Source organism: Apis florea, unplaced genomic scaffold, assembly GCF_048593485.1.
Source record: "Apis florea isolate Af1SG1 unplaced genomic scaffold, ASM4859348v1 contig_3203_pilon, whole genome shotgun sequence".
Classification (NCBI taxonomy): domain Eukaryota; kingdom Metazoa; phylum Arthropoda; class Insecta; order Hymenoptera; family Apidae; genus Apis; species Apis florea.
This window is the reverse complement of record NW_028256723.1, coordinates 7,876,930-7,892,105: the sequence shown is the minus strand read 5'-3', so window position 1 is coordinate 7,892,105 and position 15,176 is coordinate 7,876,930. Positions and strand designations below refer to the sequence as shown.

Sequence of the window (15,176 nt, the reverse complement as noted above, 5' to 3'; positions counted from 1 at the left end):
TTATATTATTAAGAATTTATTTTTTGTTTTATGTTATAAGAAAAAAATATCATTCGTATTCTATTATTATTATAAATTATAATATATTAAATTATATTCATGCACAATATATCATTTATCTGCAATTATAGTTAATGTTCATTAATATACATATAAGATATATCAGATGAGTCATTATTGCTTATTTCTATGACAAGAATAATTAATACGTTGCATCGCACAGTGGAAAAAATGTACCTAAATACGCAACAAGTGCAGCATAAAAGTTTTTTTTTACATTGTAGGTTTGAAGTGTTCACGTAAACATTTTATATGTTTTCTTGTCATATGCTTACGCAAATACATTTAGAATGAAATATTTATTAGTTGTATAATTGAAATTAAAATATAAACAAAAATGGAAGGGCACGAAGATGATGAATTAGAAGATTTAAATTCAACTATTTATACATTTCCACCAAATGTACAAAATGTCATTGAACAGGTTAGGTTAATAACAAACTGTCAAAATATTTATAATTGTCACTCATCATTAACAAGTAGTTAATGTTTTCTTATTGAACATTATAATTCATATTTTTTTGTTTTAGTGAGAATGATTTTAATGATTTCCCTTTGAATTAAATAAATAATTTTTATATCTTTTAATTCTTAGGTTTTACCTAGTACAGATCCATTGGACCAACCAAATTTTAATGTAGTAGATTATATAAATTCACTATTCCCAACAGAACAGTCTCTATCGAATATAGATGATGTAGTAAATAATATGGAATTAAAGATACGCAATATAGACAAGGAAATTCGTTCTGTAGTACGTGGACAAACAAATGTAGGTCAAGATGGAAGAGCAGCATTAGAAGATGCACAGAAAGTAATAAAACAATTATTTGTGCATATCAAAGATATTAAAGATAAAGCAGAACAATCTGAAGAAGTTGTCAAAGAAATAACAAGGGATATTAAACAACTGGACTTTGCTAAAAGAAATCTCACTGCCTCAATAACAGCACTGAATCATCTACATATGCTTGTGGAAGGTGTAGATACTTTAAAGTAATGTATTATGATTTTTATTAACAAAAATATATTTAATCTAATTTAATATAGTTTGTATAATCTAATGTATTTGTATTATATACTATTTTAATTTTATTATAGAGTACTAACACAAAAGAAACAATATGGTGAAATTGTTTTACCATTACAAGCAGTGATGGAAGTGATGCAACATTTTAATAGTTACATGGATATACCTCAAGTGAAACAATTGTCTGATGAAGTATGTAATATTTAAATTTTTATAACAATAAAATATCTCTTTTCTATTAATGTATCATTTTATTTATTTATTTATTTAAAGGTACGTCAAATACATGTTGAGTTAGCTCAACAAATTACAGCAGATTTTAAGCAAGCATTTTCTGGTCAAAATCCAAAATATTTTAATCAACTTACAGAAGGCTGTTTAGTATTATCTGTTTTGGATCCTAAAGTCAAGTATGTTTATTAGAAGTTTAATTATTTATGACATTTAAATATAAATATAATAATTCATACTTTTTTTTATAAGGAAAGATCTACTTACCTGGTTCGTAGGTATTCAATTACAAGAATATGCACATCTCTTTGATGAAAATCAAGATTTTGCATGGTTGGATAAAATAGATCGACGTTATGCGTGGATAAAAAAACATTTACTTGATTTTGAATCAAAATTTGGTGCAATTTTTCCTCAAGATTGGGAAATATCAGAAAGAATTGCTGTGCAATTTTGTCATGTTACAAGAGAAGATCTTACAAAATTAATGCATAAGAGACGTTCTGAAATAGATGTCAAATTATTACTTTATGCAATTCAAAGGACTAGTAATTTTGAATCATTATTAGCAAAAAGATTTAGTGGTATTACTTTAGAAAATTTGGATGTAGGAAATAAAAAAAATACTACAGACACGACTGATAATAAAGTTCCAGGCAATCCATTTGAACAAAATGAACAAGTATAATTATATTGAGAATGCATTTATATTATATAAAACTATTTTATATTTTAAATACTAAACTTTTATATTATAAAACAGGTACAAAATGAGAAACCAAAACCATCATCATTTTTAAATCTTATAGGAAGATGTTTTGAACCATATTTAAACATTTATATTGAAAGTTTAGATCGTAATCTGGCAGATTTAATGGATAAATTTGTATCAGATTCTAAAACACAACCACCTGGTGCTAAAGATTGTGATGGTATTGAGGGTCCTAGTAGTGTGTTATCCTCCTGTGCAGATCTGTTTGTATTTTATAAAAAATGTATGTTACAATGTACACAACTTAGTACAGGTTCAATTATGTTAAGTTTAGCGGAAACTTTTCAAAAATATTTACGAGAATATGCTCTTAAAATATTGCAAAATAATTTACCTAAGTAAGTAGAATATATATTTTTATGAGTCTACTAATTAAATTTATTTTTCACAATTAACATTTCTTATAGAATTGGGGGTAGTGCGGGAATTGCCACAAGTATGAGCAGTATACGTGATTTTCGAGATCTTTCAACATCAGGTTTTATACAGAATTTTCAAAGTTTTCTAAAGGAAGGTGAAAATACTAGATTTAGTAAAGAAGAACAATCGCGCATATGCTGGTAAAGGTTTGCTAATTAGAAACATCTTAATTAATATGATATTTAGAAGAAAATAAATTATATAAACTTATATTTTAGTATTTTAACAACTGCTGAATATTGCTTAGAAACAACACAACAATTAGAAGAAAAACTACGAGAAAAAACAGATAAATGTTATGCAGAAAAAATTAATCTATCTCAAGAACAAGATATTTTTCATAAGTATGTATTACAAAAATTTTTTTGTAAATACTCAATATTTTTAATAATATTCGTAATTATTTTTGTTTATAGTGTTATATCAAATTGTATACAATTACTTGTTCAAGATTTAGAATCTGCATGTGAATCTGCATTAACTGCAATGACAAAGGTATTTATTCAATTATTTGTTATATTTAATGTTCTTAATTATTTCAAATAATTTTGTTCATTTGTATTCATAATTTTTAGGTTCAGTGGGGTGCTATAGAGGTTGTTGGTGATCAAAGTAATTATGTTAATACTATTGTGGCACATCTTCGACAAACAATACCTACTATCAGAGATAGATTATCCTCATGTAGAAAATACTTTACTCAACTCTGTGTGAAATTTGCTAGGTAATGAATAAAATAAAATATGAATTTGTTTCATTATACATCATAAAAATTAATGAAAAAAAAATTTTTTTTGCAGTTCATTCATAATAAAATTAGTACAACAACTGTATAAGTGTAAACCATTAAATACCGTAGGTGCCGAACAATTGTTGCTAGATGTACACATGTTAAAAACTGCTCTCTTAGATCTCCCATCAACAGGTTATCAAGTTCAAAGAAAAGCACCTGCTACATATACTAAAGTAATTTTCTATAATTAATGAATTTGCTAATTAATTTTTATTTATGATATTTATATATTTTGAACTAACAGTTTTCATTTAAAATTCTATATTAATGTATATCTTTTATTATAAAAAATAGGTAGTAGTGAAAGGCATGGCAAGTGCTGAAATGATACTCAAAATTGTAATGTCCCCAATAGAATCTCCAAAAGACTTTGTAAAGCAATGTAGAATACGTCTACCAGATTTACAAGCACCAGAATTTCAAAAAATATTGGATATGAAGGTATTTAATGTTTCTATTAAAATTTATTTAAATTTAATTAAAATATTTTATCATTTATATTAAATTTCTAATAATTCATAGGGTCTGAAAAAAACAGAACAAGTTTTACTATTAGAACAATTTAAACAACCTGAGAATACAGACGTTTCTCACGATATTAGGAGTCATATCATTCAAGATAGCCCAGAACATGAAGCCGGGCGAATAAAAAGATTGGAAAAATTAATAAAAAAAAGAATATGAATACGTTTTATAGTAAAACTTATATTGTAATGTACATATTTAAATTAAATATAATTGTAACTATATAAATATTAAAATTGCATAATTCTCTTACTTTGTTTCAATAAAGTAAAAATTGTTTTTATATAAAATTCATTAATAATTTAATTTTTTAATATTATTTTGTATTGATTTTTATTCTCCATTATATTTATTATTTTTTTCTCCCAATTTTCTAAATTAATCAAAGGTCTTGTATCATATAAAACAACAAAAACCTCGGTTTTTTATTTTATTATTGTACATAGTAAACAGGATTCAATAAACAGGCAGATGTTAACCCTGCTTCTGTGCAAGTTCCTTTGCTTTAGCTTTTTCCAGTTTTGCTATTCTAGCAGCAGATTTGCTGCCTAAGAGACCACCACCCCAATGACGTCGGATTTCATCGTATCTATCATTGAAGTTTGTCTTAATAGCTTCAACAAGTTTTGCAAAGTTTGCTCTATCGCCAGAATCCACCTGAAATAAAAAAAAAATGTGTTACTAAAAGTAAATCAAATTTATAATTATATAGGATTAATAAAATTATATCAGTAACATATTGTTTAATTATATCACTAATATTATCATTGGATTGGCTCTTTTTAAATTCATCATGTTTTAAATTATTAATTATATTTTGTATAGAAATAATTTAGAAAAATTATTAATAATTTATAAAAATAATATAATATAAAAAAAATCTTACCTGTACCAAAGCTACAGCAGTACAAGTTTTACGCCTAACAAGACGTCCCAATCGTGATTTACCTTTTATAATGCAATAAGGTACACCCATTTTACGACAAAGAGCTGGCAAAAATAAAACAATCTGAAATGAAAAATAATGTATCAATGAATAAGAACAATGCAACGATTTATATTTTATGAATAAAACCATTTTCTCAGAAAAATATTTCATCTTTCAAATAAAATTTATATTAAATTTATTTTCAGGTGAAGAAATTCAAGCATCATTGTAATGGTACAATAAAATATTAAATTTGTAATATTTTGAAAAAGAAAAAATATGTACCTCAATTGGATCAACATCATGAGCAATTACTACAAGTTGAGCTTTCTTTTGTTCAACAAGTGTAGTTACTGTATTTGTTCCACTACGCAATACATTAGGTTTTTTTGTTGGTGTATCTTCTTTCTTTGCAACTTTTTGTTCGGCTCTAGCTTTTAGTCTCATTTTTTTCATAGCAGCAGATTCAGGTCTGTACTTTTCTAACATTTTAAATAATTGTGTTGCTATAACATGAAAGAGAATTTAAATTTAGTATCAGATTTTCCCAAATTTTTCGTTTATTTACATTACAAATATACCTGTTTGTTTATCTAATGTTTGTGTGAATTGATTGATTGGAGGTGGGACTTTTAACCTTTTCTGTAATACTGCCCTTTGCCTTTGAATACGAATGTATTTGGGCCATTTCACAAAGCGACTAAGGTCACGTGCAGGTTGAATATCCTGTCCTAAGTAATAAATTATTACGAATAATTTAAGTTAATAAATAATAATAATAAATAAGTTAAAAACTACATGATAAATAAATGATATATCTAGATTATCTATTTTCTTTACTTACCAATACCGAAATTACGAGTACGTTTCTCAAATAAAGGATTGGTTTGTTTTTTGGGTTCAACCTTCTTAACGGCAAGTGGTGCAGCTGCCACTTTCTTTCCAACCTTCTTCTTCGGCTAAAATTATTACAAAAATATATACATTAATATTTTTCATTTACTAAATTATATATTATTAATATTATCACACATTAAATATTATCTTCATAAACACAAAGTAACACAATACAAAACATTATGATTAATTTTACAACGAAAATATATATCAACAAAATCATATATAACAGAAATTCATATATCTATGTCAATAAATCGTATTCAATAAAATAAATAAATAGTTAATATAATAAAATATACAATAAGAAACATATTTATAATAATATTGCATATCCAAGACATGCTGAATTCTAACCATCAAAATTCAGAATAATAAATCATTATCGTTGGAAATATTATTTTTATTTAGCAGTTTATTAAATTTACCTTTTTTTGAACCATCGTTTTAATAAAAAGTTTAACGGATCCTTTATATCACAAAAGATATAAAAGTTTGTACTTCGCTTAACACAACGCAAAGTACGACCGCCAAGAACGTAAAGAAAGAATCATATAGCAGCGCCATCATCAGCGCCACCACAAAGCCATTTGACAAATAATATCTTGATATATTAATTTATATAGAGAGGAAACATGATGATTATTTCAGAATTTTCTAAGTGTATCTCAATATTTATTTCTAAAAATAACTTACAAATATTTTTTTAAAAAGAAATTTACTTTATACTTTTAGAATTTGCTTTACAATTTAAAATATCATATATTATATAAATCATTATTTTATTTATCAAACAGAAAATATAATAATTATTAAATTTATTAAGTTAATTATAAATACATTAATATTATCAATAAATAGATACAATGTATGTATTTGTGTTATATATTATTATTAACATAACATAAATTTTGTATAAGAAAAGAAAATTGCGTATTATTTAAAAATGTTTTGCTTATCTCAATAGTTTCATGAATTTGAAAGATGCAGTAGAAAGTTGAAAACGTCGAAACACGCATGCGTGAATTCATTAGCAACGAGAATGTAACGACAGAGACCGCGCGTGCGACCTATGCGTCTCCAGTTGAGAGTATTTTCTGTAAAGAACGCGTAGCGGCTATGTCAGTGTTCCTAATGTGTCGACAATTCGTTTATAAAACGTATCTGTCATGAACGTTGATATTTGGAATCTAAAAAACATTTGCTTATTAATGTGTTCGTGACAGTACGTGAACTGAATGAATAGTGATTTTCGACTTATCGTAATATTTTCTTCCGTCCTACTGTCGATTCTGGGAAGCCGCTCGTTTTCTATTTCGACATAAATTTAGAAGCAGTAGCTACAGGTAATAATAATAATAAATTAAAATTACTTTATATTATTTTAAATCTTGTTATTGGCTGAATTCATTTATTCTGTCATTTAGCTAGTAAATCATTAGTTACTTCGAATGCTGAAATCATAATGCATCATTTCGTTAATGGTTACTGACAAAAACGTGATAAATATATTCTTTCTTGATCTTTTGCTTTTTATTTATTTTAAATTTATATTAATTACAAATTGTAATAGTAGAATCATTAGAAAATATTTTTTATTAGAATTAATAATTATATGAATATAAAGATATATAAGATTATAGTATATTAACAGTTAAAAAATTAATGAATTAAATGTTTAAAATAATTTTATTTAATACATTATTATGCAGTTTTTGAGAGCTATATAATGCAATTAAATTCATTTGTATTGGTAAAAACAGTAATAAAATATTCTATATTTATTTGTACATTTATTTTTTCATGTAATTTTCATATTACATTTTTAATACAATTAAATATACAAAAAAGCAATGTAAAATGAAAGAAATATTTTTTAATTTTGATTTATTCAATTAGATTAACCAGCAGTATGATTCTCAATTCAGAAGATCTACACGTCAGATATCTGTAAAATTATTTGCAAGTTTTATTATATATTATTACTTACGTTACGATTTTTAATAACGATTTCCTCGAATATATATATATTAAATAATAACTTGACATCATTTTTTAGAAATTTAATGAAGCATATCTATAAATGTTCAATAATTATACTTTTACGAAAAAAAAGAAATTTCCTTCAAAAAAATAACGATCAATAGTTACGTGATTGATAGGTACCAATATCAAATATGACTATCAGAAAAATTTGCGGTATCGGTGCTGGATATGTGGGTGGACCAACGTGTAGTGTGATTGCCCTGAAATGCCCAGAAATTCAAGTAACCGTGGTGGACAAGAGCAAAGAGAGAATCGCTCAATGGAATTCAGAGAAATTGCCGATATACGAACCAGGTCTTGATGAAGTGGTGCGCAAATGTCGTGGCAAGAATTTGTTCTTTTCCACGGATATAGAAACTGCGATCCAGGAAGCGGATCTAATCTTCATTTCAGTAAATACCCCAACGAAAACGTTCGGCAATGGAAAAGGAAGAGCAGCTGATTTGAAGTACGTTGAGAGCGCGGCTAGAATGATCGCGGAGATCGCGACCGGGAATAAAATCGTTGTGGAAAAAAGCACGGTTCCAGTAAGAGCTGCAGAAAGTATAATGAATATTTTGCGTGCCAATCATAAACCAGGAGTATCGTGTCAGGTAAACGTACCACTATGGAAATTTGATTATTTTATATCATATTCAATGAAATTATAATTGATCGATTTTGTATATCGATCGAGTGTCGATTATCGGAAGTAAACGATTATACGCAACAGAGATTGCATGAGATCGAAATGCAATTTCAAGTGATGAAATGTTGTTCACTTTGTCGAAGCATAAATTTGTTTCCTTAGAATTTCTCTCTCTCTCTCTCTCTCTCTCTCTCTCTCTCTCTCTCTCTCTCTCTCTCTCTCTCTCTCTCTCTCTCTCTCTCTCTTCTCATTGCTCTCTGTAGAGAAGATTTAATGGTCTTGTGAGAGTAATGACTCGAATGCCACGTGGCTGGCTTCTGATACATGTTGTATTCTAGAAGTAAAGATTGAATAGATAGATAGTGTAATGGACTCAATATCATCGTGAAATAAGAGCAAAGAAAATTTACAGTTTCTCCTTGCTCGTAATAGAATATTACACGGTACCCTTTGCAGCTATTTTTAGACGCATACCAGATGCATCTTTTCCGCATGTTGATTAATATTTTTTTTCCTTCCTATTTATAGGTTATGCTAATATAATTTAATCTTTTTTTTTTTTTTAAAATATAAAAGTTATAATTAAAAATAAATACGTTTTCGAAGAGAATATTTCTTAAAACATATCATTCCATAATTATTTTTATACATAGATTTCAAATGGAAAAATTCGATATGTATCTCTACGATAATTTTTAACGTATGTATCTACCATTAATTTTTTTTTTTTCAACGCTAGAAAGATTCGACGCGATATTATTCGTATTTCTCTCGTATTTATCATTAACACATTATTGATATACTATTGAAAATTGATATTACATGATTGAATAAACTGTTAAGTTTATGTCTGCTAATACGAGACATTTTAATTGTTACTCACTCGTCATATATCATCATATGACCTTTCTTTCTTTCACAACCAACTAACCAGCCTTTTTACTATTTGTTGCGCGTCCTTTGACATCATCGATGCAATTGTGCAAAGCGGAATTAACAGGAAAGTTTATATTTTTTTCCAGATCTTATCGAATCCAGAATTCCTAGCGGAGGGAACCGCCATTGAGGATCTCGTGAACGCAGATCGCGTTTTAATCGGTGGTGAAGATTCGCCGGAAGGGCAGGCGGCCATCGAGGAATTGTGCAAGGTTTATGAGCATTGGATTCCAAGAAAAAACATTTTAACGACAAACACTTGGAGCTCGGAATTATCAAAACTGGTAAAAAAGAATATTTTATTACAGCTGTAACAAATACTATAGATAATATTTTATATCAGATATCATATCGTTATTTGCAAAATTTTAAATAAGTGCGATTGTAAAATTTGTTTGCGTAAGTAAACGTCACGTTCCGTATTTTTCACGTAAATCAAGCCTCTAATTTATAAGTTTATCTCTTAAATTAATATTTATCGAATCGTACGAATCGAATTGCGCAATTATTTGGAATTAATTGTTGCGCGTTTTTAGGCCGCCAATGCTTTCTTGGCACAACGTATATCGAGCATAAATTCCCTTTCGGCCGTGTGTGAAGCGACCGGCGCGGATGTGTCCGAGGTTGCACGGGCAGTTGGCCTTGACTCTCGAATAGGATCGAAGTTTCTTCACGCGTCCGTTGGATTCGGCGGCTCGTGCTTTCAAAAGGATATTCTTAATCTGGTGTACATTTGCGAATGTCTGAATCTACCAGAGGTTGCCGCTTATTGGCAACAAGTGATAGACATGAACGAATACCAAAAATCCAGATTCTCGGCGAAAGTAATCGAGTCTTTGTTCAATACCGTTACGGACAAGAGGATCTCAATGCTCGGTTTTGCCTTCAAGAAAAATACCGGTGACACGCGTGAATCACCGGCCATTCACGTTGCTAAGACCCTGCTGGACGAGGGCGCTGTGCTCCACATATATGATCCCAAGGTGAATCTTCTCGATATAAATCAAAGATGTGTTTGATGTATCATTTTTTTTTTCTTTTTTTATCATCTTTTTCTTCTTCTTTTCTGCCCAAGGTCGAAGAAAGTCAAATTATCGAGGATTTGACGCATCCAAGCGTAACAAATGATCCGGAATACGTGAAAAGCAGAATTAGTATCTACAAAGATGCTTACAGCGCTACAAAAGGTACACACGCTATTGTCTTATGTACCGAGTGGGATGAGTTTGTGGTTAGTAACAACGTATTATTTAAAGCGTAAAGTAATTTTTACAGTAATTTTACAGTAATTATTAATTATTTTGATTTTTTTCTTTTTTTTTTTTTTTTTATTCAGGAGCTAGATTATAAACGAATTTATATTAACATGATGAAACCTGCATACATTTTTGATGGAAGAAAAATATTAGATCATGATAAGTTGCAAAAAATCGGTTTTATCGTACAGACTATTGGTAAGAGAATTACGAGGACGGTGCTTTCGAGAGCATGGGGAAGCCAAACTCAGATATAATAATGTTTACCACGTAGGTTATTCATAAAAAAAGAAACGAAAAAATGTTTAATTTCATATATGTTTTAATTATAATGTCATAAATGGTTTTAAAATCTTGTGAATGATATAAATTAGATTCTGTGGAAATTTATGAACTTTTATTCGTGATAAGTTTGCTTTAGCTTGAAGCATTTTCTTATTTTTTACAAAGGCATTGTAAAATAATAATTAAAATTAATTTTCAATTTTTTCAAATTTGTGAAAACACAGGTTTACAAGATTTTAAAAGATTACATTTTTTTTAACAAGATTTAAACTTAAGATTAAAAAAATCGGAAACAAATACATTGTTTTGAAAACACAATGTATCGTGCATGATACATGATTGCTTGTCGTGATTTTTGTAATAATCAATAATGTCAGTTGAATCAAATATTTATATATATTTCTTACATTTAATTTGATATGCAGTTAATATTATATATTAAGTATCCAAATAATTATCGCATTAATTGACGATACGTAATGTAGTATTATTTTTATCACTTTTTATTAGTGCTGCAAGTATTATTGTGAATTTATCGATTATGGGCATTTATGGAATATAATAGTAAATAATACTATTTTAAAAAAAAAATGGAACAGATTTCGAATATTCCTTCGTTTTTTTGTGCAATATATATTATGTATGAAAAAATATTGCGAATATGATACTCTTTGATACTAATATATTATTGTGATATGTTATATTTTAATTCAAAAACAGAGGTTGAAACAATTCCGATTGTTTGTTATGGATAATTTTGATTCCTCGTTTTCAATCTCTACTTTAAAAACATGTTTTTAATTACATGATTATAACATTATTATAACTTTATCTTTTTGTATTTCCATATTCCTTTATTGCATTTTTGGAAAACTTTTCCTATAGTCTCACATGATTTTAAATATATATTATGTATTTTCTTTATATAATATTTAGAAGTATTTATAAGTAATACAAGTGATATAAATGATTCATTGTTATGATTCATTCTTGATATTATTATTTTTAAAAATGCAATGAAGTTATAAAAATTGTTTTTTTTGCTTTGTTACAAAAATTATAATTATATTGTAATGTTATAATGTTAAATAATTTTTTTGTAATAATAATATTAGAAAGGAAATGAAAAAAAGCAATAATATCAATGTTATATTTAGTATATCACATTATATACTAAATATACGTATATTTGATATATGATATCAAAATGTTCTGTATAATAATACCATTTATAAAAAAAAAAAAAAAAAAATTAGGAAATTAGCAAATTAAAATATTCAAAATAATTTTACAAAAACTATTTTCATTGTATGTAATTATAAGAAACTGATATAAGCAAATAATTTAGTATTCATTTATTCCAAATAACAATACCTTTACTTTTATAATTATATATTACAAGATTATAAATAAATTTGATAGAAAATTTTTTAATTTGATACTATTCGTTTATGTTAGTATATATAGTATATTCCTTTGATATTCCTAAAGTAAAATATTTTATTATTTTTAAATAAATATTTCGGTGTTTTATATCTACAAATGAATGAAATTTAAAAAAGTTATTTGATTTTGAAATTTCTTTTACACAGTAATAAATATTATAATATTTTCAATTTTTGCATAAAATATAAATTTCAAATTATTATGTTTGTATAACATTTAAAAATATTAAAACTACAATAAGAATATTATTAAACTTGTGGTATTATTTTCTGTAAGTTAATAATTTATAATAAAATTTAATTATGATTTAATTACATATACAGTATAAAAAGTGACAGCAATTAAAAAAAAAATTTCAAAATTCATAGTATCGATACTGGTACTTACAGCCCTGCCACAGAAGAGCGATGGCGCCGCTGAACGAACTACCGGTTGCAGGAACAGAGGCAGCAGCAGCGGTGGTGACGGCAGTAGCGGCAGCAGTAGCAACAGCACGAGTCGCTCTGCGTTTGCCGTGAAAATTCGCGAGTGGTCCGCGTGACAGTACTCTGGAGGTTACGTTAACAAGCTGAACGATGATGTCAAAGAGTTGGTGCCGCGTGATTCGCGCGAGATCGAACCATTCATCGAATTGTCAGTGAATCATTTTGTTCGCTGTTGCTTTTTTCCTTGTCGTGTGAAATCTCTCTTTCTGTTGGCCAAGAGGGATAATAGGCCGGGCCTATCAGCACAGTAGGAAAATGGCGGCTTGCCTTGCGCGGTGTAGACGACGAGGGGCAACAAGGCTCTTCGTGTAAAGTAACCGAACATAAAAAAAAAATAACCTTTCGTTTCCGTCGATTGTTCGTGGTGTAAACTGTGTAGTTTGTGTTCAATCATTGACGTGCTAAACGTGAAAACGACAAATAACAAAAAGAGAGAGGGAGATAAAAAAGAGAAAAAGGAGGGACCTCGTTAGCGCGAATACCACGAGTTACGAGATGAGAGCGGGACGCGAGGAGGAACGAAGGAAAAACAACACGAGAAGCGAGTAACGAAGAACCACTGTGCGTTCCGTTTGTGCACGCGTGTGTGCTCGCATGAGAGCGAGCGGCGATCAACGGTGACAAGTGTTCCGTCGACGGGGAACTTCGCCTTAGCCCCACGTCGACAAGAAGATGATATTCCGGGCATCGAGACACCGTCGTGGCTACGTCGATCGCGATCCTCGTGCCGCCGTTTACTGTCGTCGCCATTGAGCTACGGCCACTTTCGCGAAAATTATTTTTTTCGCGAGAGAACAGTGAGGCCGTGGACAACGGGACGACAACGACGACCACGACGATCACGAGACGAAAAGTTGGAGGAAGATGAGAGGCGCGTGCGACGGCGGCATAGCGAGTTTTCTCGCTCTGGCGCTCCTCTGTTTATTCCACACGTCATGCCTTGTGGACGGTATGTAATGCTTCTATTGCCCGTCAGTTTCTCTCTCGCTCATTCTCTCTTATTACTTTTCTCTTATATTCTCTATCCCTTTCTATCTTTTTTTCGCGACTTGATTTTCTTTCCCATCCGCATCCGTCCACTTGCCTGTCATTCTTTCTGCCTTCTGGTCTCTGATTGTTGTTCCCGCTCTTTCTCTCTTTTTTTTACTTTCCGAACCGCGTAACGTTGCGTAAGCTTACACAGAAGGGCCGATTAATCTTATTGTACGAGGTTCGTCGAGTATGCGGAAGGATATACGTTTGATCGGTGCAAACTATATAGGTTCTCTCTATCTCGTAAACAATTAATACAAAGACTTCTTTTTTCAGCGTTGTTTGCATATGTGTTAGTCTTCCTTTTTTTTCACATATTCTTAGCATATCCTTGTCGACTAGTTCTTATATCTAGTTTAACAGTTAACAGTCTAGTTTTAATTTGATGTTGCTAAACGTTATAATCAAAGTTTAGATTTTACAATTATAAAAAACATGTAGATGTTTTAGTAAAATTTAGATTGATTTTTTGAAATTAAATTAATAAAAAAGACGATTGAAGATTAATATTTAAATCAGAATTAAAATTAATAAATAGACTTAATAGAATCTTTAATCGTTGTTTCCGCTATTGTTATTTATAAACTATTTCTGTAGCATCACTTAATATATTAATATAATTGTCGATCAATGATCTGATCAATGAACACACAGATAATTATTGAATCGATAATTATTATAGTTTTGCTGTAAATAAATCGCTCGAAATAATTAGAGGATTTATACGATTAATTTTATTGGTCACATTGGAAATATCTAATATCGCAACGTCGTTTAACAATTTACGTAAATGTTGGATGTGTTTTTTGTCACGTGGTTTGTGACAGTAATGCTAAGTAATTTCATAAAAGGAAGCGTGATATTTATAAAGTTTATAACGAATATTGGTGTTTGAAGATCAATTTATCTTTATGTAAATTTTCCAATTATGAACGGTTCCAAGTATGAACGGTCTTGATAATATGCGTATATAATTTGGATTCTGTTGCTGCATTATTTCAATACGAATATTCGATTCAAAGGTTATTACGTTAAACTCATTTTTAAGCTTTCACTATCCGATATTTTATTTTAATATTATAGTTTATTTTTAACGTTATTGCATTAATAATTTGAATATTATATTATTTCGTATTTATTATCTTTAATAAAAAAGACAGAAAATTTATTTAATTATAATAAATATAATGATAAATTTCTTTACATCATTGTTAAGGATTTAATTAATTTTTTTAATTTTAAAATAAAAAAATTGCCTTCTTTGTAATTATTCAATAATATTTGAACGATTCATCGTTCTTAGCCATAATCTTATTATTTCACAATAGAATCTTGCAATTATTTTAGATGCATCGTGAAGAGTTCGAATTCATTAAACAATAGAGAACTATATTTAATGTCATAAA

The 15,176-nt window shown here is 28.6% G+C and overlaps 4 protein-coding genes and 1 long non-coding RNA gene across 11 annotated transcripts in view; 3 read left to right on the top strand and 2 right to left on the bottom strand.

The window, feature by feature from the left end:
• Positions 1 to 133: 133 nt before the first annotated feature.
• Positions 134 to 4,150, top strand: Vps53 (vacuolar protein sorting 53). Its single transcript, XM_003692333.4, has 13 exons — positions 134 to 484; positions 656 to 1,056; positions 1,162 to 1,282; positions 1,364 to 1,500; positions 1,574 to 2,003; positions 2,085 to 2,431; positions 2,501 to 2,653; positions 2,732 to 2,857; positions 2,930 to 3,008; positions 3,089 to 3,237; positions 3,314 to 3,479; positions 3,601 to 3,747; positions 3,829 to 4,150. Exons 1-13 carry the CDS (start codon positions 398 to 400, stop codon positions 3,988 to 3,990), a joined length of 2,505 nt encoding a protein of 834 aa, XP_003692381.1. The 5' UTR covers positions 134 to 397; the 3' UTR covers positions 3,991 to 4,150.
• Positions 4,151 to 4,247: 97 nt separating this feature from the next.
• On the bottom strand, positions 4,248 to 6,271 carry RpL7A (ribosomal protein L7A). The gene is made up of 6 exons (XM_003692335.4): positions 6,085 to 6,271; positions 5,604 to 5,718; positions 5,341 to 5,490; positions 5,045 to 5,265; positions 4,718 to 4,840; positions 4,248 to 4,488 (listed from the first exon to the last, which is right to left on the bottom strand). Exons 1-6 carry the CDS (start codon positions 6,097 to 6,099, stop codon positions 4,306 to 4,308), a joined length of 807 nt encoding a protein of 268 aa, XP_003692383.1. The 5' UTR covers positions 6,100 to 6,271; the 3' UTR covers positions 4,248 to 4,305.
• Positions 6,272 to 7,432: 1,161 nt separating this feature from the next.
• On the bottom strand, positions 7,433 to 8,371 carry LOC147657239 (uncharacterized). Its single transcript, XR_015292857.1, has 3 exons — positions 7,994 to 8,371; positions 7,823 to 7,902; positions 7,433 to 7,604 (listed from the first exon to the last, which is right to left on the bottom strand). It is a non-coding gene; the product is annotated as an uncharacterized LOC147657239 (long non-coding RNA).
• On the top strand, positions 7,834 to 12,147 carry sgl (UDP-glucose 6-dehydrogenase sgl). The gene is made up of 5 exons (XM_012484743.3): positions 7,834 to 8,295; positions 9,353 to 9,550; positions 9,803 to 10,249; positions 10,342 to 10,497; positions 10,603 to 12,147. The coding sequence occupies exons 1-5, from the start codon at positions 7,834 to 7,836 to the stop codon at positions 10,777 to 10,779; spliced, it is 1,440 nt and encodes a 479-aa protein (XP_012340197.1). The 3' UTR covers positions 10,780 to 12,147.
• Positions 12,148 to 12,695: 548 nt separating this feature from the next.
• The window catches only part of babo (TGF-beta receptor type-1 babo), a 39,542-nt gene continuing 37,061 nt past the window's right edge, over positions 12,696 to 15,176 (top strand). For 4 of the 7 annotated variants that reach the window (XM_086910932.1, XM_012484739.3, XM_012484736.3 and 1 more), the window contains exon 1: positions 12,714 to 13,687. In XM_086910932.1, coding sequence (XP_086767058.1) covers positions 13,603 to 13,687 — 85 coding nt within the window. In that variant the 5' untranslated portion in view covers positions 12,714 to 13,602. Of the gene's footprint in view, positions 13,688 to 15,176 lie in introns of all 7 variants that reach the window. The other 3 variants (XM_086910934.1, XM_086910933.1, XM_086910936.1) reach the window with 2 other exon arrangements.

Coding starts and splice junctions, on each gene's coding strand:
- Vps53 (XM_003692333.4), top strand. CDS start 398: ATGGAAGGGCACGAAGATGATGAATTAGAAGATTTAAATTCAACTATT. Junction 485..655: donor TACAAAATGTCATTGAACAG/GTTAGGTTAATA, acceptor TTTAATTCTTAG/GTTTTACCTAGTACAGATCC. Junction 1,057..1,161: donor GAAGGTGTAGATACTTTAAA/GTAATGTATTAT, acceptor ATTTTATTATAG/AGTACTAACACAAAAGAAAC.
- sgl (XM_012484743.3), top strand. CDS start 7,834: ATGACTATCAGAAAAATTTGCGGTATCGGTGCTGGATATGTGGGTGGA. Junction 9,551..9,802: donor GCTCGGAATTATCAAAACTG/GTAAAAAAGAAT, acceptor GCGCGTTTTTAG/GCCGCCAATGCTTTCTTGGC. Junction 10,250..10,341: donor TCCACATATATGATCCCAAG/GTGAATCTTCTC, acceptor TTTCTGCCCAAG/GTCGAAGAAAGTCAAATTAT.
- RpL7A (XM_003692335.4), bottom strand. Junction 5,266..5,340: donor AACATTAGATAAACAAACAG/GTATATTTGTAA, acceptor TTCATGTTATAG/CAACACAATTATTTAAAATG. Junction 4,841..5,044: donor ATGATGTTGATCCAATTGAG/GTACATATTTTT, acceptor TTTTCATTTCAG/ATTGTTTTATTTTTGCCAGC.